Source organism: Alnus glutinosa, chromosome 1, assembly GCF_958979055.1.
Source record: "Alnus glutinosa chromosome 1, dhAlnGlut1.1, whole genome shotgun sequence".
Lineage (NCBI taxonomy): Eukaryota > Viridiplantae > Streptophyta > Magnoliopsida > Fagales > Betulaceae > Alnus > Alnus glutinosa.
Window position 1 is genome coordinate 20,235,608 of NC_084886.1, and position 25,008 is coordinate 20,260,615.

The following is a 25,008-nucleotide window of genomic DNA, read 5'->3' on the forward strand; positions in this document are numbered from 1 at the left end:
TTACTACTAATATTCTCAAAAATCCATTTTTAGGTGCAAGCTTGAGACTAAGAAATGAGAGTTTTAGAATTTCACTATTAAACTCGGCTATTTATATATTTGTTTCTCGGAACTAACATGTGGTAGTACCAACGCTAACTAGGTATATATTATATGACTATTTTTTTTTTAGAATTGATGCACGGCACTACCAGGAGTTGACACATGGTGCTAACGTGGTATTCCACTCACATTAATCTAACACGTAGTGCTTACGCGACAAGCATAGATGCTGACACATGGCGCCATACAGACTTGACACATGGCATAATGCTTGGCATGATGTGTTACACAATTTAACATGTGGCACTAACACAACATGCGCTTATGATGACATGTGGCAAGGCGTGTCACACAATCCGATATGGCATCCTTCACGGCGATGGTTTGATACATGACAGTTAGCGTGGCATACGCAGATGACGAAATGTGGAATAATGTGGACCGCATGATGTTTGGCACATGGCATAGTGTGGGACTGACATGTGGTACTATTTTGCGTATTTGATACTAATAAATTGGACATAAAGTATCAAAATTACGCATAAGACCCCAATCCGAAACTCTATTTAGCGCTCATATCGTGTTGTTATTCTCGGACCAAAAATCCGTTGTTTTTATATTTGAAAACCATCTTTTAGTTATTTCTTATCATTTCTAGGAAATGTTGATTTTCCTTCTGGCATCTAGGGTTCTTTAATTTTTTCTTATTATCTATTTAATTTGAGATTTGAGTAGAAGCATTTTGAACTTTAAAATATGGTTAATCATACGAAAAATTACAAAAGTTGTCTTCCATTACGAAATTATATCGATAATTGATAGAGACATAAAAAAATCAAAGACATACCAACGTATTTATAAATTGATTCTTCTTGTTTTGGCTCTTCTAGTGTCTACAACGATTATCAAATGGGCATTTTCAATTATGAAGGTTGTTAAAACAAGATTTTGCAATAAAATGGAGGATGAATCTCTTACAAATAATTTAATCAGTTGTCTATATTGAAAAAGAAAATTGTTGAGAACTTCAATTTAGATTCAATACTTGATGATTTTAGTTATCTAAAAGAGTGTAAGCTGTAATTTTAAATACTTTATTGTTGTTTGTTTATGTACCAACGTGGCAAGCCTTCATGTTGTGTTACTGATATATTAATCTTGACAGGTATTTATGAATTTTGATAAATATACTTTTGTGATACATATATTGTGTTTTACAAAATATTTAAGGGACTTCAGTTAACTCTAATGTATTGTCACCACTTTTGCAATTATCCCCATAAACTTAAAAAAAACTCTCAATTTAGTGTATTTATCTTTCAATTTTTTTCAATTTCACATCTCTATTAGGATTTTTCGTTAAATCCTGTCAAAATTTTCAAAAGACCATTGTTTATATATTTATATTCAAAAGACTGTTAAAACCTGAGTATTTTTACAAATTTCTTAAATCTTGACCAACGCTTAAATCCTTGCAATTTTTGTCTTTCTTAAAAAAAAATGGTATCTTGAAAATTTTGACACCCTTACTTTAGGATTTGGTAAAATTGAAATATGGATACACTAAATTGAGAGTCTTTTAAGTTTAGAGGAGTAATTACAAATATGATGGAAGTTCAGTAGGGTTAAGTGAAGTTTTCCCAATATTTTATTTCTATTTTAAATTGTATTTGCTATATTTTATATATAATAAAAACATAATATACAAATAAAAAATTATGTTATCATTATATTTAGGGAAAAATATATATATAAAAAAATCCTCTTAATTAACAACCGTTTTTAAAATAGCCTCATGAAATGACAAGCGTATTAAAGTGATACATCAAACTATTAAGGTGTGTGAAAAATGTCACTTTTTTATTATATGCATATAATACCCTTATCTACTTAAAAACTAAAAAAAAAAAAAAAAAATTAATAAAATAAAAAAAATAAACTAATTAAACAATTTTTTGTTTTCCTATTCAACTTGGGAAGATGTTACAAAGGAGGGTCCTTAATTACCACTAAAACGTAAAGATGAGAGGATGAGAGAGTGAGTAGAAATGCTTGCAAACGTACATTTGATTCGAAGCGGTCCATTTGGCGATGAGATATGATTTCCTTTTCACACAACTATTCTATGTGGCAGGGAATTATATGTTCTTTGAAAAAAAAAAAAAAAAGCAATCATAATTATCCTATATATGATTCCCTGTCACATAGTATAATAGTGTTTTTAGTTGTGTAAAAAGTTGGCAGAGAATCATATCTCTATGGCGATATGATGTGCACAGAAATTGGGACATGCATCTAGAGGACTTCAAGGCAATCCAGCTGAGAAAGAGGCCCACGTGTTAGACACACTAGCCATGACGAGGTCTACGCAGCAACCAAGGTGCACGCAGCAACCAAGGTGCATGCAGCCTCATGTATACATCCTTATAGTCTGTTTGGATGTTGAATTTTTGAAATCAGAATTGAATTTTTATTCTGTTTGCGAATTTCGAGGTTTGACTTTTTAGAAAAAAAAAATTGAATAAAATATAATTTATTTTTGAAAAAGTTGAATAAAATATGATTTATTTTTGAAAAAATAAAATTAGAATCAAAATCATATTCCCTTGTTTACAAAAATATTTTGTCTTTAGTTTTCATCCCCAAAACAAAATATTTTTGGCTCCACTCTGACTTCAAAGGCATGCAATCCAGCTGGGAAAGAGGTGGAGCTGTATCGCGATTGCTTAACCGCATTAATATTAATATGTACAGATGGGCAATTAGACAAGAGAAATGATCCCTACACTCATTTCTCACAACAGTCCCACATCAAGCTGACGTGGCTGGTAATATTTTATTATTTTTTTTGTTTTCTTTTATTTTCTTTTTGTAAAAAAATAATAAAATATTACCAGCCACGTCAGTTTGTTGTAGGACTATTGTGAAAAATAAGTGTAAAGATCATTTCTCATGAGACAAAGGGACAATTGTTTTTTGAAGGGCGTGTGTCGGATTTGTGGTCTATATGGGACCGGGCCAAGTAATCCCGGACAAACGCAGTCTGAAGATTGAATATGTCTTTATGCTCTCTAGTCTTTCCTATTATTTTACTAAGATTTACTATTCCTAATAAGATATCAGATCCCACCCCAAAAAAGTAAGCCCTCCAATAATTCTATTAGCTAATATTCCAAACACGCCACACGCCCCTCACACGCCTGCCTTCTTTAAATACTCTCTTCTCCCTCTCATATAGTCTCATTCGATCTCCATCCATTATATACGTAAGTATGTCTTTTTGTGTGCAAACCAATTAAGACACAGCAGATAGAAACCGATCGATCGAGCATGGAGGGAGGAGGAGTTTTGCATCTTAGTCTCTTTTGTTTTGCTTTATTAGGAGGAGGACTCCTCACCACCTCATTGGCCCAACGTCCCAGCTGGCTGCTAAACTCATCCACGTTGGAAATGTTCGTGGATCAGCTTCCTCATCTGCCCAAAATCCTAGCCTACGATGTTGTGTCTGGTGTTCCCAAATCTAAGTCACTGGAGATTGGCATGTTCAAAAAGAAATGGGTAAGCTGCATGCCTTTTTCTTTTCTTTTCTTTTTTCTCCTTTCTATTTAATTTTATTTATGCTCATTTTGTTTCGACGTAAAATATCATTTTTTAGGAAAAAAAATTTTCTTTAAAATATTTTTCGACGTTTGGCTCATACAAAAAAATCACCAACGACTAAAAATCACTGGTGATGAGATTCTGTCACTGGCCGGCAAGATTCCGGCCACTGTTGCTTGATTCCAGCGATGAAGACCGGAATCCGACAACTATGGCCAAATTCCAAACAATTTCGTCAGCATCTAGGTTGGCTGGAATCTAGCAATCGGATACCAAAATTCAGGGGACCTTCGGCGATAGATTCGGGCTACCAACGCCCAGCAGTGGCGGATTCCCACAAATGTGTCTGCAAGAATAAATAGTTTAAATCCAAAAAACGATTCACAATTTTTAAAATTGTAATTCGTTTTTCAAAAATTAAAGAAGCTTTTACCGTCAAACTAAAAATGATTTCTGTTGACCATCATTTTCGGTTGCACAAAACAACAAAAAATACAGAAAATATTTTACGCCCAAACACACAAAAGCATTAATGGTAAATTTGGAAATAAGATTTGTAGAAATATCATTTCTCTTATGATATTGCAAATTTGTAATGCCCTTAAAAATTAAAATATTTCCAAGGGTCGGACTTCCTGACTTCCTGTACCTCCCCCATCTACTCCAAGATATAACTGATGGTGAAGAACTCTCAGAAATTTGAAATGTCTTTCTGGTGGATTGTTTTTGTTCTTTTTGGCTAAATAATTAGAAGAATTAGAGAAGTTGATGAAGCCAGCAAATGTAAACAAATGAAGAAAAAAACAAACTCATGAATGGAGTTTACTTTGATGGTGGTAACTCGAGAGAATCTGTCTCTCTGTTTTTTTTTTTTTTTTGGTAACAAAATAATCTCAGAAAAATTTCATATAAGATGATATCGGAAAGTATTTTATATATCAAGAAACGTGGTAATAATCTTTTTTTTTTTTTTTTTTGAAATGAAACGTGGTAATAATCACAAAGCATATTTGACTACCACTATTGAAATCAACGGTTGTGACTTGCTTTTGCTTCGCAGAAATTCCACCGAGATCTCCCTCCAACACCCGTGTACGCCTACGGTGTATCTAAGGACACCGCAACAGTTCCTGGTCCAACAATCGAGGCCCTGCACGGAATCGACACCTACGTGACGTGGCAAAATCACCTCCCTCCAAAGCACATACTGCCGTGGGACACTACCATCCCAACTGCCATTCCAGCCAATAGGAAGGGCATCCCTACTGTGGTCCATCTTCACGGTGGGATCGATGAGCCCGCGAGCGATGGACACTTGAACTCATGGTTCACCGCTGGATTCAAAGAAAAGGGACCCACGTGGGCGAAAGAAACATATCACTACCACAACCAACAACAACCTGGAAACCTGTGGTACCATGATCATGCCGTGGGGTTGACTAGAATCAACATCCTAGCTGGCTTGGCTGGAGCCTACATAATCCGTCACCCAAAATTGGAGGCCCCACTTGGACTTCACTACAAAAATGCATGCAAATAGCCACGTGCAGTTTGACACGTGCACAGTGTCGTACACGTGTCAAACAGTTAGACACATGCATTTTGACACGTGTGATACGCGTGTCAAATGTGCATGGCACGAACTGCACAATTTGACACGTGTATTAGAATACACATGTCAAACGGTTTGACACGTGTATGAAAATACTCGTGTCAAAACGTTTTGACACGTGTATTAGAATACACGTGTCAAACCAATTTTTTTTAAAAAAAAATTCTAAATTATTAGCCACGTGTATACATACACGTGGCTAAATGTGTGTGTATATATATATATATATATTATATATTTTTCTTGATACGTGTTAAGAATACACGTTGCCAAAATCAAAAATATTGCTTTAAAAAGAAGAAGAAAAGAACATGTCTGTTATTTAAAATATTGCCAAAATCAAAAATATTGAATATTGCTATACGAAACACATGCAGAACCAGTCGTCGTCCACTTAGAACTGGCCGGTGGTCCGGTATTGACGAGAGAGAGAGAGAGAGAGAGCGAGAGACAGAGAGCGAGAGAGTGAGAGAGAGCGAGAGACAGAGACAGAGAGGCGAGAGACAGAGACAGAGAGAGTGTTGACGGAGAGCGAGAGACAGAGAGCGAGAGAGTGAGAGAGAGCGAGAGACAGAGACAGAGAGGCAAGAGACAGAGACAGAGAGAGCGATGGTCGGGAAGCTGGCCGGAGGGAAGGCCGACCACGCGGTGGTCGGGAAGCTGGCCGGTGGTCCAGTGTTGACGGAGAGCGAGAGACAGAGAGCGAGAGAGTGAGAGAGAGCGAGAGACAGAGACAGAGAGGCGAGAGACAAAGACAGAGAGAGCGATGGTCGGGAAGCTGGCCGGAGGGAAGGCCGACCACGCGGTGGTCGGGAAGCTGGCCGGTGGTACAGAGAGAGTGAGAGAGAGCGATACAGCAGAGAGCGATACAAAGAGAGTGAGAGAGAGCGATACAGTGAGAGAGAGAGAGAGAGAAAGAATAGTGAGAGCGCGCAGAGAGAGAGAGAGCGAACGAGAGTGTATAAAAAAAAAAAAAAAAAAAAAAAAAAAAAAAAATCTTTTTGAAACTTAAATTAAGAATGCTCATCAGGTGGGTGCGGGATAATTCCCGCGCGCCTACCTACACCATTCCGGGACGTGTATTTAAATACACGTCCCCAATTGTTAAAATTTTATTTAATTAAAAAAATTATATTTAAAAAAAATAACATTTTGACACGTGTATTTAATACACGTGTCCAATTAGACATGCGTATTAAATACGCGTGTCCAATTGTTGAAATTATATTTAATTAAAAAAAATTATATTTGAAAAAAAATAACAATTTGACACGTGTATTTAATACACGTGTCCAATTGGACAAGCGTATTAAATACACGCGTCCAATTGGACACGCGTATTAAATACGTGTGTCTAATTGTTGAAATTCTATTTAATTAAAAAAAAATTATATTTGAAAAAAAATAACAGTTTGACACGTGTATTTAATACACGTGTCTAATTGGACACGCGTATTAAATACACGCGTCCAATTGGACACGCATATTAAATACGCGTGTCCAATTGTTAAAATTCTATTTAATAAAAGAAAAATTATATTTGAAAAAAATAACAGTTTGACACGTGTATTTAATACACGTGTCCAATTGGACACGTGTATTACATACACGCGTCCAATTGTGGCGGCTGTACAATTAGACACGTGTCTCATAAGACACGTGTCAAATTGGACGCGTGTCTACAGTAACCGGTATTGTAGTTACTGTAGACACGCGTCCAATTTTCAGTATTTTTGTAGTGCTTCCTAGCGGTGACGAATTTGATCGATTCTTGATCGTATTTGATCGTAGCTTTCGTACTGATGGTTCAATATACGTGAATTCCACAGGGGATAACCCCTCCATACACCCCCATTGGCAGCCAGAATATTTTGGTGATGCTATCATAGTGAACGGCAAGGCCTGGCCACGTTTGATAGTACGACGTCGTAAGTACCGGTTCCGTATCCTAAATGCCAGCAATGCTAGGTTCTTTAGGTTCTTCTTCACCAACGGTCTGGGGTTCACCCACGTGTCATCTGATTCGGCTTATCTTAACCAACTGGTGGCGACCAATGAGTTTTTACTGGGCCCGTCTGAGATTGCAGACGTGGTTGTTGACTTTTCAAACTCAAAGAATGATATTGCTATCCTAGCAAATGATGCACGTTATCCCTACCCAGGTGGGGACCCGGTCAACGAAGCTAATAGCAAGGTCATGAAGTTTATCATCCTGAATCGTCCTGAGGTTGACACGTGGAAAATTCCCAAGACGTTGATTCATTACCCAAGTCCTGATCTATCCAGTGCATCGCACACCAAGTACATAGCTATGTACGAGTACACGAGCGCCGCTGATCAGCCGACTCATTTATATTTGAATGGGAAATCATTCGGATCACTGGTGACTGAGACCCCAAAAGTGGGGACCACCGAAGTATGGTACGTGATCAATCTGACGGAGGATAATCACTCCTTACACATTCATTTGGGGCTTTTTGTGGCAATGGATCAAACTGAGCTAGTGAACGTGGACGAGTTTAAAAACTGCATGATGAGACTGAATGATGCAATCAAGTGCCAAATAAGCAAGTATGCACGTGGCAAAAAGATAGAGGTGCCGGCATACGAGAAGAGGTGGAAGAACGTGTTCAAGATAAGACCCAGATATGTGACAAAAATTTTAGTTAGATTTTCTTACATACATTCTAATGCATCGTATCCATTTGATGCAACCGTGGAGCCAGGCTACATGTACCATTGCCATGTAAGTAATTTTTTTAAATCTGTTTAGATAAGATTGGCAGGCCGAGTCGTTTTTTGATCCGATCCATTTATTTAACATAGAAAAGGCTCTTAATTTTCTTTCATTTTGACTTAATACTGCCCTTCAAATATATATACAGATCTTGGAGCATGAAGACAACCAGATGATGAGGCCCTTAAAGTTGGTCAATTAATTAAGAAGGGCAATATATGAGAAAGATGTGAATAACCCAAAATAAGTTTGGTATTCTAATTTCTAAACCTCTTTTATTCTAATTTCTAAACCTCTTTTATGCTAATTTAATTAATTTGATATATATGTCTCATAATCTGTAAAGTTTTCTCTTTCTACATGCAGGATCAAAACTTTTCTGATCCACTAAGTCGATCAATCGAGAAAGAAATAAAGAGTCCGTTGTTGTGGAAATTGGACTCATTAATTGGAGGGTTTATTTTGTTGTGTCAAAAAATAGACAGAAAATAAATGTAAAATTGATATAATATGTTGTACAATATGTAAGGTACGGTGCTTACTTCTTTGAGAGTACGTACGAGTCGTATGCATAAATTCAAAGTTATATATGGGTATTTGATTTCATTATTATTTGACTTTTATTATACTTTAATTTTTGTTAAGTTAATGTGACGGTACATTTTTTTTATTTTTTTTTTGTTTAATTTAAATAACATGACTGATGGGGTACGTATATATTGATCACCAAGCAAAAGTCCAATAGAATGTAGCAGCTAATCTGTGGCTCTGAATGTAATCCAATTTGGACACTATCATGCACAATGTCCATAGAGAATTGGTACCTCTAAACATTCAGTTATTAAAACTAATATAAATCATAGAGATCATGGAGTCAAATTTAATTCTATTCATATGAGCCATAAGTCCATGTCGATATTATCCATTTCTTTATTAACTTGTTTCACCAATTTTACTCAAGGGAGTGGCTTAATTACTTCATTTTCGTTGGAACAGTTAACCGCCTAACGATAATTGCGTAAGCAGACTTTAAAAATCAAAAACACATAAGTGACGCGTTGGAAGTATAGGCAACAGACACTTCATTGCTCAAGTCAATACAATGCTTTGAGAAATGAACTAGAAAACTAAAGAACAAGATCGGGCAAATTATGCGTACCTTAAGCTAGGGTTTTTTATCGGTACAAATTTATATCATAACTTACAATCACAAGGATTCAAGTCATATATATCAAACTACAAAATAAGATTCCTCCCTTTCATCTTTTTAACTACTTTAGAAGTTATCATTACAAAATTAAAAACAATAGTATAAAAAATAATGAAAATAAAGTTGTACAAACTCATGTGAGTCAAACGAATTTATACGAGTTTGACTTGTTTCTTATGTCAAACCCATGAGCCACCTACAGTACCCTCATTCAAGGGTGGAGGAAGGGGAGGTCAAGAAGGGTCAACTGTCTCGCCTCACCTCTAAAAAGTTCTCCTTAACCCTGATAAATTTTTTTCGGATACCCTAATTGCCCACCCTCCTCTCTTGTTAGGAGGCAAATAATTTTCAAGTGGACCAAGGTTGACGAATCATGCTAATTTTTTTTTTTGTTACAGTTTCAGGTACTGTTTTGATAATTAGGTTAGACGAAGGATGAAGATCGAAAGAGAGACGAAAAACACAACGTTCAAACTGTCTTTTTTTCGCTAAAACGCTCGTTTAAATAAGACAAAATGCGCATGTTTGGGAAACGCTCATTTTATAAACGGCACAGGCTTTATAGTTTAAGCCATTCTTTTTTTTTTTTTTTTTTTTTTCGAAATCTGCACTGACTTCAAACCTAGGTATTAAGTATATATTTATCGCAACACAACACCAAGTGCTATTATCCACCCCACCCCTTTCCAAAAAAAAAAAAAAAAAAAGCAAAATTTATTTTTATGGATTGTTTAGAAATTGGAAAATCGTAATTTTGTGATTAATGTCTTAAAGTGGATTGTCCTAACACTGAGTGCTATTTGAGAAATCAGAGAGAATCAGAAACCATTCAACAATTTGCGATTTAAGATTTCTTCTTACACTATTTTTTCTTACTTCAAGCCTTCAACAATTCAAATCAATTTATTCTTTTTTTTTTTTAAAGGGATCTTGTAATATCATTAATAAACTGGAACAATAAGTTCAGAATTTACAAGTCCCGACAGGCATGTCAGGTAAGACTTAAATCACACTTTGTTTTGCTCAGATAAAATAGCAAATTTAGCAAGAGTATGGGCTACCCTATTACCTTCACGCCTAATAAGACTAAAATCATAAGAACCAAATGAACTAAGCAAATTACGAGCATCAGAAATCAGGGAACCATACTTTACCAAAACAACCTCGGAAGATCGCAGAACTTGAATGATCTATAAGGCATCTCCCTCCACAATGATTGATCGATAGCCAAGAAAAATTCTAAACTCCACTTAAAATATTAGGGAAAGAGCAACAAAAGTGAGGGTCCATATCCACTACAATGAACTGCTCAATAGCTCTTTGTTGTCATTGTCTACGATAATAAGGAATAATAAAAAATTAAAAAGAAGAGATAGTAAAAATAAATAAATAAATAAAACACAAATTTAAGTAGTATGACAATGTGCTTATATTTATAGAAGTGCAACTATATTTCAATGTATGATTTAGGATTACATCATAATATATTTATAAGAAATCTTTAATTGTACAAATGTATTTTAAAATACCTTGTATCATACCTGAAATTATTCTTTATGCACGAAAGAATATAAATCACTTGCTTTAACACAATTTGAACAGGTATTCGGACAAATGAAAATCGATCAACTTGACAGAATAACAGCTTGATTGGTAATGGTCAATATAGCTCAGAAATAAATAATAAAAAATGGTCATGGGTCAGTATGGTATAGAATAATAGAAATTCGAAACCCTTTTCACACTTCTACGAATTCCATGATTAATTACCTACGTAGCATCCAATGAGCTGAGGTGATATTTCAGTAGCTAATATAACCTCATTAATGCAAGCAGAGACTAATCGGGAGGGGGGACTGTCCTTTTAAAGGTGAGATTACATTGTATTTGGGACAAAATTTAATAGCTTCGCCCTATCTATTAAAAGCTTAGCCCTTAATAAATTAAAGACTTGGGCAGTTGACTCTAGGAGTCACACGTGAACAGTTATAGATTTCTCTAGAATCTATATATCGTTTGTGATTTACAATCTTAGGTTTCTAATGTTGTATGTTTCGGTGTAAAAAAGTTTTCTATTTGAATATTATTTTAATGAAAATTAGTTTTCAAAAAATATTTTTTTGTTGAAACATTCTTCAGTTTTTGACGTGTACGGAAAATTATAAATATATATTTTTTTTTTTTATATTTTTATTCAGTCATATTGACCTAACAATTTTTATTCACAACATAACAATATTAATATAAAAAAAATTTGAGATTTGATACGGTCCGGTGTGTTAGAGAATACATTGATACCGTAATTACGGAACTCTCCATATATTGTAGGATTTGATTTAATCCCCATTAATTGTAATTGATTATAATCAAATCAGATTTGAATACATTCAATTCTGATTTGATTATATTCTCCTTACATACCATTTTGTATTATCTCTATATCCCTATAAATATGGATCATTTGTATTGTAAATTAACCAAGCAATAAGAGTATAATGTAGTCTTAGGGCTTTATCCTGTAGACGTAGGTCATTGACCGAACCACGCAAAATTTCTTGTCTATCTTATTTTATTATTCCGCATTTTATTTCTTTTAGGCTTTAGATTTTTTTCATGGTATCATAGCTATATAGGCTAACGCCAGTGTTCGATCCAATGGTTCTGTGATTTATTTTCCTTGTTTTTCATTTTCTTGTATTTCATTTTTCTTATAGTCAATGCTTTGCAAATCTCATCTCCATAGGTATTGCAGTGTATTTGACGAAGAAAAAAAAGAAAAGAAAAAAAGAAGGGGTTTCTGGTTTGCCTCAACGCAAGATATCCCTGAAGAAGACGCCGTCCTCCTTCCTTTGGCCTCCAGCTCACTGTCCGCCCTAGTCCACCTCGCTGCCGTAGATCTAGACACCACCCAGCAACCAGCAAAGGCAACCAGTTCCAACCCACCGCCGCCTCAGTGGTGCCGCAACCAATTCTGGCCATCCTCTCCGACACCGCACGACATAGTCCCTCCGGCCTCCTTCCACGCTTCTGCAGCCCACCATCACCGTTCACTAGTGAGCCACCGTTTTTGGCAATTCTCTCCAACAGCAACCCATCTCGCCTCCGCCGCCGCCACCAACGCCCTCAACAGCGTCAGTCCACTGTCCAGAAGCACCGGTGACGTTTCCTGGTTCAGCAAGAAAGGATGAGTGTGCTGCATAACTTGCGTTTCTAAACAATTTGTGTGATGCAGATGCAAGGTATGAATAAAATAAAATAAAATAAAAAAGATGTAGTTTTAGTAGTGAATGCCCAATGGGTAGTCTCGGGAAGATGAAAAAAAAAAAATCATTAAAAGAGGCCAAAGTTGCCCATATTGTTTTTGGCCATTTGTTGGCCCATTACTTATATTCGGCCTTTGTGGTATTGTTTCAAACCCAGGCTCATTTTAGCCCATAGTTAGCTCTTATTTTGGCTATAGATGGCCCCACATTTCTTTTGGCATTTGAGGTATTCTTTCAAAACCCATGCCCATTTCAGCCCATAATTGGCTCATTTTCTTTGGCCTGTAGATGGCCCATTATGTGTTTAGCCTTCGAGGTATTACCCGAAACCTCGCTACCCAGGCTCATGAAGAAGAAGAAGGAGGAGGAAGACGAAAAAGAAGAAGAAGAAAGCTGTTATCCAAATTGGGTTATATTTGACCCAACATTTTTTTTTTAAAAAAAAAAAAAAAAAAAATCAAACTCAAGATTTCAGAATCTTCTACCTTGAGTTTGCAGGGGGATGTTAGAGAATACATTGATACCGTAATTACCGAACTCTCCATATATTGTAAGATTTGATTTAATCCTCATTAATTGTAATTGATTATAATTAAATCAGATTTGAATACATTCAATTCTGATTTGATTATATTCTCCTTACATACCATTTTGTATTCTCTATATATCCCTACAACTAGAGATCATTTGTATTGTAAATTAACCAAGCAATAAGAGTATAATGTAGCCTTAGGGCTTTATCCTGTGGATGTAGGTCATTAACCGAACCACGCAAAATTTCTTGTCTATCTTATTTTATTATTCCGCATTTTATTTCTTTTAGGCTTTAGATTTCTTTCACGGTGGTGTTCCGTCGGAAGTCTGACAATTTGAGAATTAGATATTGAATTTTGCATTTTAATGCATGAGATTCACAAAGTTCATTGACAACTTTCAAAGAATGTGGAGAAAAAAATGACCAACCTCTTAGGTTATTTTAAATTTGAGAATCGTTTTCAATCCATAATTTCCAAGAGATAGAAAACTATATACAAGACAAGAAAAGTTCAACAAAAATATATTGACGGTATTTGTTAAAGCTCGTTTGGGATTGCATTGAGAAATAGAACTTTTGTTAATAGAAAAAGTAAAAAAGAGCTTTTTAGCAAAAACCTCATTTTCAAATTTTAAGCTTTTTTAGATTAAAAAAATAATAATAAAAAAAGGGTTAAAGAAATGCTTTTTAAGTTTTTTTACCAGACGACTGGCACAAATTTTTTTTTTTTTTATTTAATGCAATGTTTTGGAGGTATTTCTTATTCGAAAAGATATTTTGATGTGATATAAAAATATAAAAAACAGTTTATATTTTTAAGAGTGTTTTGTATTTTAAATTTTTTATATTAAAAAATACAATATATATATATATATATAAAACAAAACAAAACAAAAATTTTAACTAGGGAGCCAAAAAGAAATGAACTTTTGCTATGCCACATTAGCTAGGCAAATTGATATATAACGAATTACCATTATTCCAGCACTAAAATATCCTCCACATCCAAAGAAAGACTAATTTATTTATTTATTTTCAATGAATAACAAAACTAATTTATTGATCTTGCCAGGGTGATTGATGCTTCGTGGTTCCACCAAGTGCACCTTCTTGTCATCCCCCTCGATCATCATTCTCCGTGACCCGCATAATATTTTGGAAATTGACTTAAAGAGAGCCAGTTTGTAAAAGTACCGTACGTAGACTATACGTATATTCAAAAATACTCAAGCTGAGTGTGCGGGAACACTAAATAGCTAGGGAGTAATGTTATAAGCTAGGAAGGCTCATATATATATTATCTTTGAGTCATTTTAAAATTAATATGACATTTAGAATAACTATTTGATCAAAATTTAATAGTGATCTATCACATGTACATTTAATGGTAATTTTAAAAACCACATCAATTTTAAAAAGACTTAAGAAGGTTAACCAGATTAATGGAGTTTACTTTTTTGCAAGGCAAATCCTTTCCATTAGCATGGAGGTTAACCAAATTGTTGGCTACTTATGAGAAAGCATTAGGGTAGAAATTATACGAGGCGAAAACACCCTTTTTTTTCTTTTTCTTTTTCTTTTTGTGAAGAAAAGCTTTATTGATCAAACTCATCTTCTACGCATTTCAGAAAATTGGACTCCCGGTTTACAAAAAAAACCAAACAATCAAAACAAGCCCCTCGTGAGCACCATAACAAAACCAATCAAAAAGCTAACACAAGAAGCAAATAACAGAGAATCAGAAACAAGAAGTAGAAATACAAGTCACTCTCTATCTGCCACATAAAGACATTCTAATTTGGAGTTTTTTCAATAGTTTAGACTTAAATTCACTTTCTATCTCTCTATCTCTTTCTTATAAAAAAATTAGAATTAAATCTGGATCGTTGAAAAAACAAGTATATATGCTGTAATTTTTTATTTTTTATTTTTTATTTTTTTAACAATGATTGATAAAGGCTACTAGACTTTACCAAATCCACTTTAAAAATTATTTATTTATGAGATGTTTGCATTGAAACAAAAGAGAATCAAATAGAAAAATAAAGACAAAGCGGAATGAAGAAAAAGAGATACAAAAGATTTTACGTGCTTGAGTCTATGATCTATGTCTACAGGATAAAGCTCAAAGGGTTACATTATGCTCTTATTCACTTGATAGAAATTGTACAATAAAATTAGTTATAGTTTAATGAGGCCCTAAATACAATAATTACATGATCAATATGCCAGTCATGAGGATTATGAGAGTTATATAATCATATATAACGTATGAGAATTATGAGAGTAAATAATACATTAACATGCATGTATGATACGTTGCATTTTTCTTTAAAATTAAAATTAAGCCATTTAAATTAATCAACATTCTAGAGTCTAAGACCAGGTAAATGTGATCTCCAGAAGGGAGAAGAAGAAAAAGAGTGGCAATTGCACATTTGTAACTGTGCTCCTAAACTTGCGTACGTGAACTAGTCCAAAGGAAAGTAATTGGACTAGACAATGTAAAAAGGCTTATTCCAGAACATGTAATTAAAGAAAATTTAGAAAATTTTAACATGATAATTTTTAAATCATTTATTTAATGTAAAACCTTAACTTAATAAAACAATAAAAATAAATTTAATTATCTAATTATTAATTTAAAACTCTCACTCACGTGTGACTTCAATTTTTTTAATTAATAAGTGAAGTTCAGTACCTAAAATAGAAAGTTAGGACCTCTATTTTAATATCATACTAATTATTAATTATTTTAAAAACTTAAATTAATTATTTAATTAATATTTGAACAATAATAACTATGTAACTGAAAAAAAACAAAACACTAAAAATGAAAACGGTGGGCTCGTTTTGCAAATTGATTTTTGTTTTTGTTTCTGAAAACTGATTTCGAGAACAAAAAAAAAATTGTTTTCAGTTTTTTTTTAGTTAAAAATACATTTGGCAGCTGTTTTCGAAAATAAAAAATAATAATTAAGATGTTTGGATAACTGTTTTTAAAATAATTTCCACTTAAGTAGAAAATAACAATTAAGATTTTTTTTTTTTTTTTTTTTTTATGTATCTCATTTAAATGGATTGTATATTAAGAATCTTTCATATGCTTACATTATTTCAGAAGATATTCATAAACAAGAGATCAGAATCCAAGCCTACTCTTTCACGCATTTAATCAAACACCAAAGAGGTGGAGAGCAAGACATCATCAATGCTAGTCCACGAAATAAAGCTCACTAAATAATTACCAAAAGATGGATACAATCTGCATGGTGTATCTTGATCAATTGGATCGTTTCTTTGTAGATTCCGATATGAAGCTTCTCTAGATGTGTTTCCGGTATTCCTTTATCATTTCGCCCGGGAGGAAAAGTTCCTCTAATTTTATTAATTTTTTTATAAGACTTCCAATAAATTGACACGGAACAAAATGAAAAATAGACTTGCAAAAAATTCCACAAACTTGCAAGAAATCAACACAGAACAATATCCATAGACTTCAAAGAATCGACATAGAACGAAAACAAGGAATCAATCTATTAAGGGAAACCCATGTAAAAGTTGTCTTTATTTGCAGCATCAGCAATGCCTCACAAAGATCCATACAGATACAAAATAAAGTTAATCCCAAGGATTTGATAAGTAAGAGGCAATCAGTCCGAAACAAAACAAAAAAAGATAACCTCAAGGATCTAACAAAGTACAGTATGCAGTTCAAGAAGCTTTTTGGAGAACAAAAATATGAAACATATCTGCTACCATGTTTGGGTACTGTAATGTGGTGTGAAGAAGAGGCGGTGTGAAAGTGACAATTACCTTAGGAAATGATGTTAATTATTTTTCCTCGTCATTCCCAAGTAATCGAACCCCAAATCAACACTGCCCTTGTTATTGTGCCTTAAAATCAAAGGTGCCTTTTTGTTGTTTTGTGAGAATTGTTGTCGGAAACAGGTTCAACATGTTTCTTGTTTTTATGTTTTTCCATTTATTGTTTTCTCAATTTTTGTTTTTAAAATAACAATCAAACACTCATCTACAATACCTCAAACAAATTTTGCTATTTTGGAAACATAATTTAGGAGTGTTTGGGAAATGGTTGTGTTGTAAAATAATTGTTTGAATAGTAATAAAAAGTTATTGATGTAATATAAAGTATAAAAAAATTTAGAATTGTTTTATAGAAAAGTGAAAATGTTATTTTGTAGTGATTTTTTTTATTGAAAAATGATTTGTGGGTGACAAAAAACCGTCTCCCATGTATCAATTCTCTTTTTTATTTGAATAATAGTAAAAAATAACTGAAGTGATGTTAAAAGTGAAAAAAAAGTTAAAATCATCTAGATTTGACTTTTTAAAGTCTTGCCAAACACCATGAAAACCTTTTTCTAAAACATATCTTTAAGGTTCACCACAGAAAAAGGAAAAAACAGAAAAAATGGGGGCCTCCTTTCATTTCACACCAAGGATTCCTCTAGATAATGCAAAAATCTAGCTTCAAATATAAATACCTAATAAATCTCCATCAAAGATATCTCTCCTTCTATCTCTCTATCTCTCTGTTACGAGAATGCTTTTGCAAACACGTAACTGTATAGTTTTAGGTTCGTAGAGGGAACCTAGACCTTTAAAGTTGTTGAATGGATCTTAGACCTTTTTCAAACACTGGGCTTGAGATTAATTTTCTACTTGTTTTATATTATCTATCAACAACTCTTTATGTAGAGATTACAACTTGACTCCTAATTGAAAGATAACACTAAGCTTAATACTCACGGACATATACTCGACGTGGATAACATTCAAAGTAAACTCTAATAGTCTATAAATAACTATAATAGGCTATTACTAATTTAAGACTCCTATTCTCATAACACTCTCTCCCCGCTTGCAAGCATGCAACCAAGAGATGGGACTGAGAGAATTTTGCAATATAATCTCATTGCTTTAGCTATTCTGGGACTGCTCAGCACTACTTCATGGGCAGAAGACAGGCTTTTTGATCCATCGAAACTGAAAATGTTCGTGGATGAGCTTCCGCGCGGATATGCCCAAAATCCTAGGCTTTGATGTTGTGTCTGGTGTTCCCAAATCCAAATCACTCAAGATTGGCATGTTCGAGAAGAAATGGGTAAGACGCCTTTTCCATGTTTATTATTTTTGTCGCCTGTGTGAAAACTATCCCTGTATATATATAGAAGCTTGTTTAATTCTCTTTCCTCCTTTCTTGTTTTAATTAGATCAACTCTAGGACACTAAAATTGGGAAAAACCTAACAGTAAGCTTGAGGCCTGATGGCATCGTGGCTTCCCATGCCCTTGATTTCGAAGGGTTTTTTGGTTCATGAAAATTATATTGTCGTCCCAAGTTGATGAATCTTTTATCTTTTTAATAACCGGGAGGTCAGGGCTTCGTCCCGACTAGATCTCCGAAACAGTGTAATGAGTTTTCTTCACATGGGTCCGACAAAAAGTTCGAATTTTCGCATGTGGTCGTTGTCTCAAATAGACTTAATGCGAGCTCCATGAAATTAATAGAAAGCCAGGTGACTTATGATCGATCACTCGAGCTCCCCGTTTTACCCTTTTGCTATGTTGCTCTGATCAGTGACTTATGTCTCCACTCTCCCCCGTTAGCTTCCCTAACAGGCAACAGCCAAATAATTGCTGCAGCCCATGCAATGCAACCGGCCTCTCTTCCCTCGGCCACTTTAAAAGCTACTTAATTTTAAGGAACTCAAATATCCCACGGCCACCCTGTAACCCTTTTTGCCCTTTTCATTTAAGAAAATAATAAATAAAAAAATAAAAAAAAAACAGATGGCCCATAATGAAAGCCTGCAGTCTGCTGCCTGCATGTTGGTTCTTCCGCTTTACAGTGCATGCTGTTTCGTTGTCTGCGTACGCTTTTTACCTATACATGGATGATTTAAATCAATTATACTTCAAATAGCTGAGGAGTCTTTTTCCTTGCACAATTAGCTGTCCCTTGGTGCTTCTGAACATAAAAATTTACCCCATAAATTCAGCTTATTTTAATCAAGTAATTATGAGCCCAATTAATTGGAGTTTGTTCTCTATATACATCACATGAAAAGAATCAGATGCCTGTTTTTTACTGTAATCGGTGGTTCTTAATTATTTGCTTTTGCTTTGCAGAAATTCCATCGAGATCTCCCTCCCACGTCGGTCTTTGCCTACGGTATATCCAAGGACACAGCCACAGTTCCTGGTCCAACAATCGAGGCCCTCCATGGTATCCAAACCTACGTGACGTGGCAAAATCACCTCCCTAAAAAGCATATACTTCCCTGGGACCCTTCCATCCAAACAGCCATTGCAGCTGATAAGAAGGGCACGGTGGTTCACCTCCACGGTGGCATCGATGAGCCCGAGAGTGATGGGAACGCAAACTCATGGTTCACAGCTGGACTCAAAGCTAGAGGGCCCACATGGACCAAGAAAAAGTATCACTACCTGCAACACCCTGGAAATTTGTGGTATCATGATCATGCCATGGGATTGACGAGGGTCAATCTCCTTGCTGGCTTGATTGGGGCCTACATAATCCGTCACCCTGATGCCGAGACCCCACTTGGACTCCCTCAAGGTGATGAGTTCGATCGGCTGTTGATCGTGTTTGATCGTAGCTTTCGCACCGATGGTTCCACGTACATGAATTCCACTGGAAACAATCCCTCCATACACCCCCAGTGGCAGCCAGAATACTTTGGTGACGCTATCATAGTGAATGGCAATGCCTGGCCACATATGACAGTACGACGTCGTAAATACAGGTTCCGTATCATCAATGCAAGCAACGCTCGATTCTTCAGGTTCTTCTTTACCAACGGCCTGGGATTCATCCACGTTGGATCTGATTCGGCTTACCTTAATGAACCGGTGATGACCAATGCCATTTTACTGGGCCCATCCGAGATTGCTGACGTGGTTGTTGACTTTTCAAAGTCAAAGAATGGCATTGCTATCCTTGCCAACGATGCAGCCTTTCCCTACCCATCCGGCGACCCTGTCAACGAGGCCAATAGCAAAGTCCTCAAGTTTATCATCCTTGGACACCAAGAGGTTGACACGTGGCGAGTACCCAAGAAGCTGATGGAATATCCGCATTCAAAATTATCCAGTGCATCATTCACACGATATATCGCAATGTACGAGTACACGAGCAACATCGACAAGCCAACTCATCTATATTTGAAGAGTAATAATTGAATACCACTTAAAGATACAACTTTTCACCACCTTACCTATGTGGCAAGGTAGTCCCCTACCTTAATTTATTTTTAAAAAATAAAAAAATTCAAAAAGTAGTGGGGACCACCTTGCCACATAGGCAAGGTGGTGAAAAGTTGTATCTTTAGGTGATATTCAATCATTACTCATACTTGAATGGGAAACCATACGAGGCACCGTGATTGAGACCCCTAAAGTGGGGGCCACCGAGGAGTGGAATATAATCAATCTAACAGAGAATAATCATCCTCTGCACATTCATTTCGGGCTGTTTGTGGCGTTGGATCAGACGGAGTTGGTGAATGTGGAGGAGTTCAAAAGTTGCATGACGATTGACGAAAATGAACGACGCGATCAAGTGCCAGATAAGCAAGTATGCACGTGGCAAAAAGATAGAGGTGCCGGCTTATGAGAAGGGGCGGAAGAACGTGTTCAAGATGAGGCCCGGAGTGGTGACAAGGATTCTAGTGAGGTTTTCTTACATTCACTCAAATGCATCCTACCCTTTTGATGCAACTTTGGAGCCCGGTTTCGTGTACCATTGCCACGTAAGTGTTTCTTATCTCCTGTATAATGGCTTCCTTCCTTAAGTATTTTCGCATTTCAAGTAAATTCGGGCAGTAAAATATAAAAAAATAACCCATCTAATCAGAAGGCAGAAGAATTCAGGAAATGAAGGATAAAATTACAAAAATTGCTCTTTCTGATGAAAGCTTTGAGTCACGGGTCTCCAATAACTTTATGAACACTTGTCCTTTGCCTGCACAACACCCCATCACATGAAGGTGGACCTACCCTCATGTGAGAGGGTGTTGTACCCATGTTGTGTGGGTGTTGTAAAACTAACATTTTTCTTTTTTTTAAGGATAATTTTAACTCATAATTACAACTCTCTCAATGATTTAAAAAATTTATAATAGATTTTTTTTTTTTTAAGGAAATTATAGTTACAAATCGATTTTTAAAGTTAAAATTCGTTAAAAATTTTCACAGATTTTGTTAAATGCCACATCAGCACTGTATTAAATCAATAAGATGACGACACGTGTCCATCTTAATAAAAAAATATAAATTTATTAAAACAAAAAATAAATAAACAGTTTGTTTTTCAAAAAAAAAAATTCAAAAACAAAAAATAAAAGCAAGGGATGGCCCAGCCACCCCTGGACCTATTAGGCCACCCCCAGCCACCTCTAGAGGTGGTCGTGGCCTCCCCAGTGGCCGGGGGTGGCTGGGAATGGCCTGGGGGTGGCCTTCCCCTGGACCTACTAGGTGGCCACCCCCGGCCACGGGGGGGGGGGGGGGGCGGCGCCATCCTTGCCATCTCTTGGGGTGGCCGCAGCCTCCCAAGAGGCCGGGGGTGGCGCACGACCACCCCCTTTGCTTTTTTTTCTTTTTTCTTTTTTTTTTATTTGAATTTTAATTTTTTTTTTTAAAAAAAATTAAGTTTATTTATTTATTTTTTTAATAAATTTATATTTTTTTATTAAGATGGACACATGTGGCCAATTTATTAGTTTGATGTGGTGCTGACGTGGCATTTAACAGAATCTGTCAAAGATTTTAACGGAATTTAACTTCAGGGATCAATTTGTAATTATAGTGTACCACAAGAACCTTTCATAAACTTTTTAAATCATAGGGAGTGATTTGTAATTATAGCATATCACAGAGACCAATGGTACAATTATCCATTTTTTTTTATTCCAAAGTTATGCTCTGCTAGGTTTACATGTCACACGTGTGTAAAAGTTAAGTAATATATATATATATTATCACATTATTTAAAATTTTTAAATGATATTGTATCATGTACAACATTAAATGTAATAAAATTAAATATTAATTTAAAAATAACTCATATCTACTGTTTCGCTTGAAATTGAGAATATCATTGTCCCAAACTTTTAAGATTTGATTACTTTTTCTATTTTGGATTGGTAAAATGAAAGGACCCCTTTTTTTTTTTTTTTTTGGTTTGTTATTGCATCTAATGATTTATATGTTGCTAAGTGATTTAAATTCCTAGTTCAACTCACCAACCATATTTTTCTTTTAATAGAATAATCTTTAACATGAATATATCAAGTCCGTCAAATATATACTTCTAACTTGCTTTTTTCAATATGAGAAATGTTATATACTGTAATTCTATTCAATATTTATTTATCCAACTATCCTTATAAAATAAATAAATAAATAATATCAAATGATTAATTTGGAGTAACATATTAACATTATTAGACAATTATAAAATAAAAAATATATTATCTGGCATTACTCTTTTAATATTGCACGCAAGTGTTTAAAGTTGAAAAGTTGAAACACCCGAATGAATTTTTCTCTGTTTAGCTTATGCTTATGCTCTTCTTATTTAAATTATAATATTAGCCTTTGATCAATTATTAGAAATAGTACAATCTATCTTATAACAAAATTGGGCCTTCAAATTGATTTGCAGATCTTGGATCATGAAGACAATGCGATGATGAGGCCCTTGAAATTCTCCAATTAATTGAGAATACCCAGAGAGAGGAATTAAGATCCCCTCAAATTTAATTACTGTGATTTGGATTTGCTATTAGCCTATTACCCTTCTCGTTTTTTAACCTTTTCTTCCTCTTTATGCAGGATCATAATTCAACGTTGAATTATCAATAATTTAAATCATCCTTCTTAGTGGTTGAATCTTTTGTGAGGATTAAAAAAATAAAAAATAAAATAAAATGCTATGAAATATATATATTTATTTCATACGGCTTGTTTAGAAGCTTATTATGTTGTATTTATTTTTTGTTTTTAATTTTCTGTTTTCAAAATTTTGAAAAAAAAAATTAAAAAAAAACTTTTGAAATTATGTTTGGAGAGTTTGAATTTTTTTTTAAATTAGCATTTGGAGTCTGGACGAGTGATTTTCATAGTTTATTTTCACGTATATCAAGGGAAGCTAATGAGCTGGCGCATCGGATGGTAGCGGCAGATCAACTACTCAGATGATCCATAAAGCAAGGGGCAGATTTCGAGTACATCATGGTTGTAGGGGCAGCATGTACTCCCTCACTTTCAACCAAAGGATTGCACTATTGCCAGTAAATTCCAGTAGGCGGTAGCCTGTAGGATTGCACTATTGCAGTAGATGGAGGACAAAGTCCGTGTCAATATGAAGAGCTTCTAGAGAGTACAAAAGTCTACGACTTTGTTTTCAATAGCAATACTTTTTTTTTTCTTTTTTTTTTTTTCTTTAAGCCTTATTTTTATAATTGCCCCAAAAAAAAGAAAAATTATTTAAATTTGTATTCTCTCCTTGGCTTTCGTGTGAATTTAATTTTGATAATAAATTTAGTTAATGTGACGCATGTTATATGAGGGACTTCTAAAATTATTCGTGAATTGAATTAAGTTGAAAAAAAAAAAAACAAAAAAAAACAAAAGGCAGAATTTTGGGTTTATTTGACCCAAACATGAATCCAAAGGAAAAAAAAAGAAAAAAAGAATTGGGTTGGATTTAGTGGCTTTCCAAACAAGATAAATCCAACAATACTCCTGTTCTAGCCACAATTAACTCTTTATTTTTTATTTTTTTTTATTTTTTTTATTTTTATTTTTTTTTAAAAAAAAAGAACTAATCTAAAAATTGGTTAGAACGACTTGACCACATGCATTTAAGCTTCATTTCTTTAGGGTACATAACCTAATATCGTCTGCATACTCCCAAAAGAAGTGGACGTGAAGGACTTGCATATGAGGGAGAAGTGAAGGAAACAAGCATTGTTGACGGCAGGGTGCGGACTTAGGTATTGGAATTTCGTTTAATATATGGCTGTAAACGAAATGTGCCGAGCTAGGTATTGGAATTTCGGGCTTGGCTAACAAAGCCCTTAGCCTAGCCCTAGTCGAGTACTCGAGTGATTTGGCTCGTAATTTTTTGAATTAAAAAAAAGAAAACTTAAATGGTAAAAAATGCCCAACTTTATTCATGAATTATATTATCCAAACTACAATTTTATTTTTTATAGTTTTTTTTAAATAAAAAATAAAAAATTGTTTTTTTTTAGTTTTTTTTTTTAAAAAAAAAATTAATTGAAAATGACATGTGGAAAGAGTATTATTGGCATATTCGATAAAATGGGTCTTTTTGAAACGTTGTGGTTGTTTAGGGAGTCAGAGTCCAAACAATGATAATTTGTGAGATTACTTACAAAATGACTGATAGTTTGAAAGGTGAAACTCTAATTTTTCCTTTTTATAATTATTAGTCAAATCCTCCCGGTTATGATTACCTTCTAGCCCAACTTCATTTCACAAATTGTATGTTTTTCTTTTACGTTGAGGTTTTTTTTTTTTTTTTTTTTTTTTTACGTTGAGTGCTTTGGGCTTTTTAATAGGTAACCTTGGGTCCTTGAGGCTTATAGGTAGGGGTGTAAACGAGCTGAGCTACTCGTGAGCTTACTTGAGATCGGCTCGAATAAACTCGACTCGTGCTCGAATCGATTATTAAATGAGCTACTCGTGAACACGAAAATCAAACTCGATTATTAAAACGATGCAAACTCGTATAAACTCGACTCGACTCGACTAAAGCTCGTGAACCCGCTCGTATAAGGCTCGACTCGTGTATATATATATATATATATACATATTAATGAATAATATACTATGTGTATTACGTAAACATAAATTAAGTAACAAATAACAATAGTTATTAGTCAATATATATTAATTGGTCATATTTATATAAAATAGTAAAAATAAATAATAT

The 25,008-nt window shown here is 34.6% G+C and overlaps 1 protein-coding gene and 1 pseudogene across 3 annotated transcripts; both read left to right on the forward strand.

Moving 5' to 3' along the window:
* The first annotated feature begins 3,303 nt into the window (after window positions 1–3,303).
* LOC133858663 (multicopper oxidase LPR2-like) lies at window positions 3,304–8,597 on the forward strand. 3 transcript variants are annotated; one of them, XR_009898547.1, is made up of 5 exons: window positions 3,304–3,600; window positions 4,703–5,155; window positions 6,996–8,000; window positions 8,140–8,243; window positions 8,338–8,597. XR_009898547.1 is itself a non-coding variant. In XM_062294136.1 (5 exons), exons 1-4 carry the CDS (start codon window positions 3,373–3,375, stop codon window positions 8,191–8,193), a joined length of 1,740 nt encoding a protein of 579 aa, XP_062150120.1. In that variant the 5' UTR covers window positions 3,304–3,372; the 3' UTR covers window positions 8,194–8,238; window positions 8,358–8,597. The 3 variants fall into 3 exon arrangements, 1 of the variants encoding a protein (XP_062150120.1); XR_009898548.1 differs by having other exon boundaries at window positions 8,358–8,597; XM_062294136.1 differs by having other exon boundaries at window positions 8,140–8,238; window positions 8,358–8,597.
* A 9,295-nt stretch (window positions 8,598–17,892) lies between these two features.
* On the forward strand, window positions 17,893–22,787 carry LOC133858664 (multicopper oxidase LPR1-like; annotated as a pseudogene).
* Window positions 22,788–25,008: the final 2,221 nt, after the last annotated feature.

What these genes read in the sequence shown, in the direction of transcription:
- LOC133858663 (XM_062294136.1), top strand. Translation starts at nt 3,373, where the DNA reads ATGGAGGGAGGAGGAGTTTTGCATCTTAGTCTCTTTTGTTTTGCTTTA. An exon ending in GCATGTTCAAAAAGAAATGG is followed by an intron (nt 3,601 to 4,702) that starts GTAAGCTGCATG and finishes TTTGCTTCGCAG; the next exon opens with AAATTCCACCGAGATCTCCC. An exon ending in GCTACATGTACCATTGCCAT is followed by an intron (nt 8,001 to 8,139) that starts GTAAGTAATTTT and finishes ATATATATACAG; the next exon opens with ATCTTGGAGCATGAAGACAA.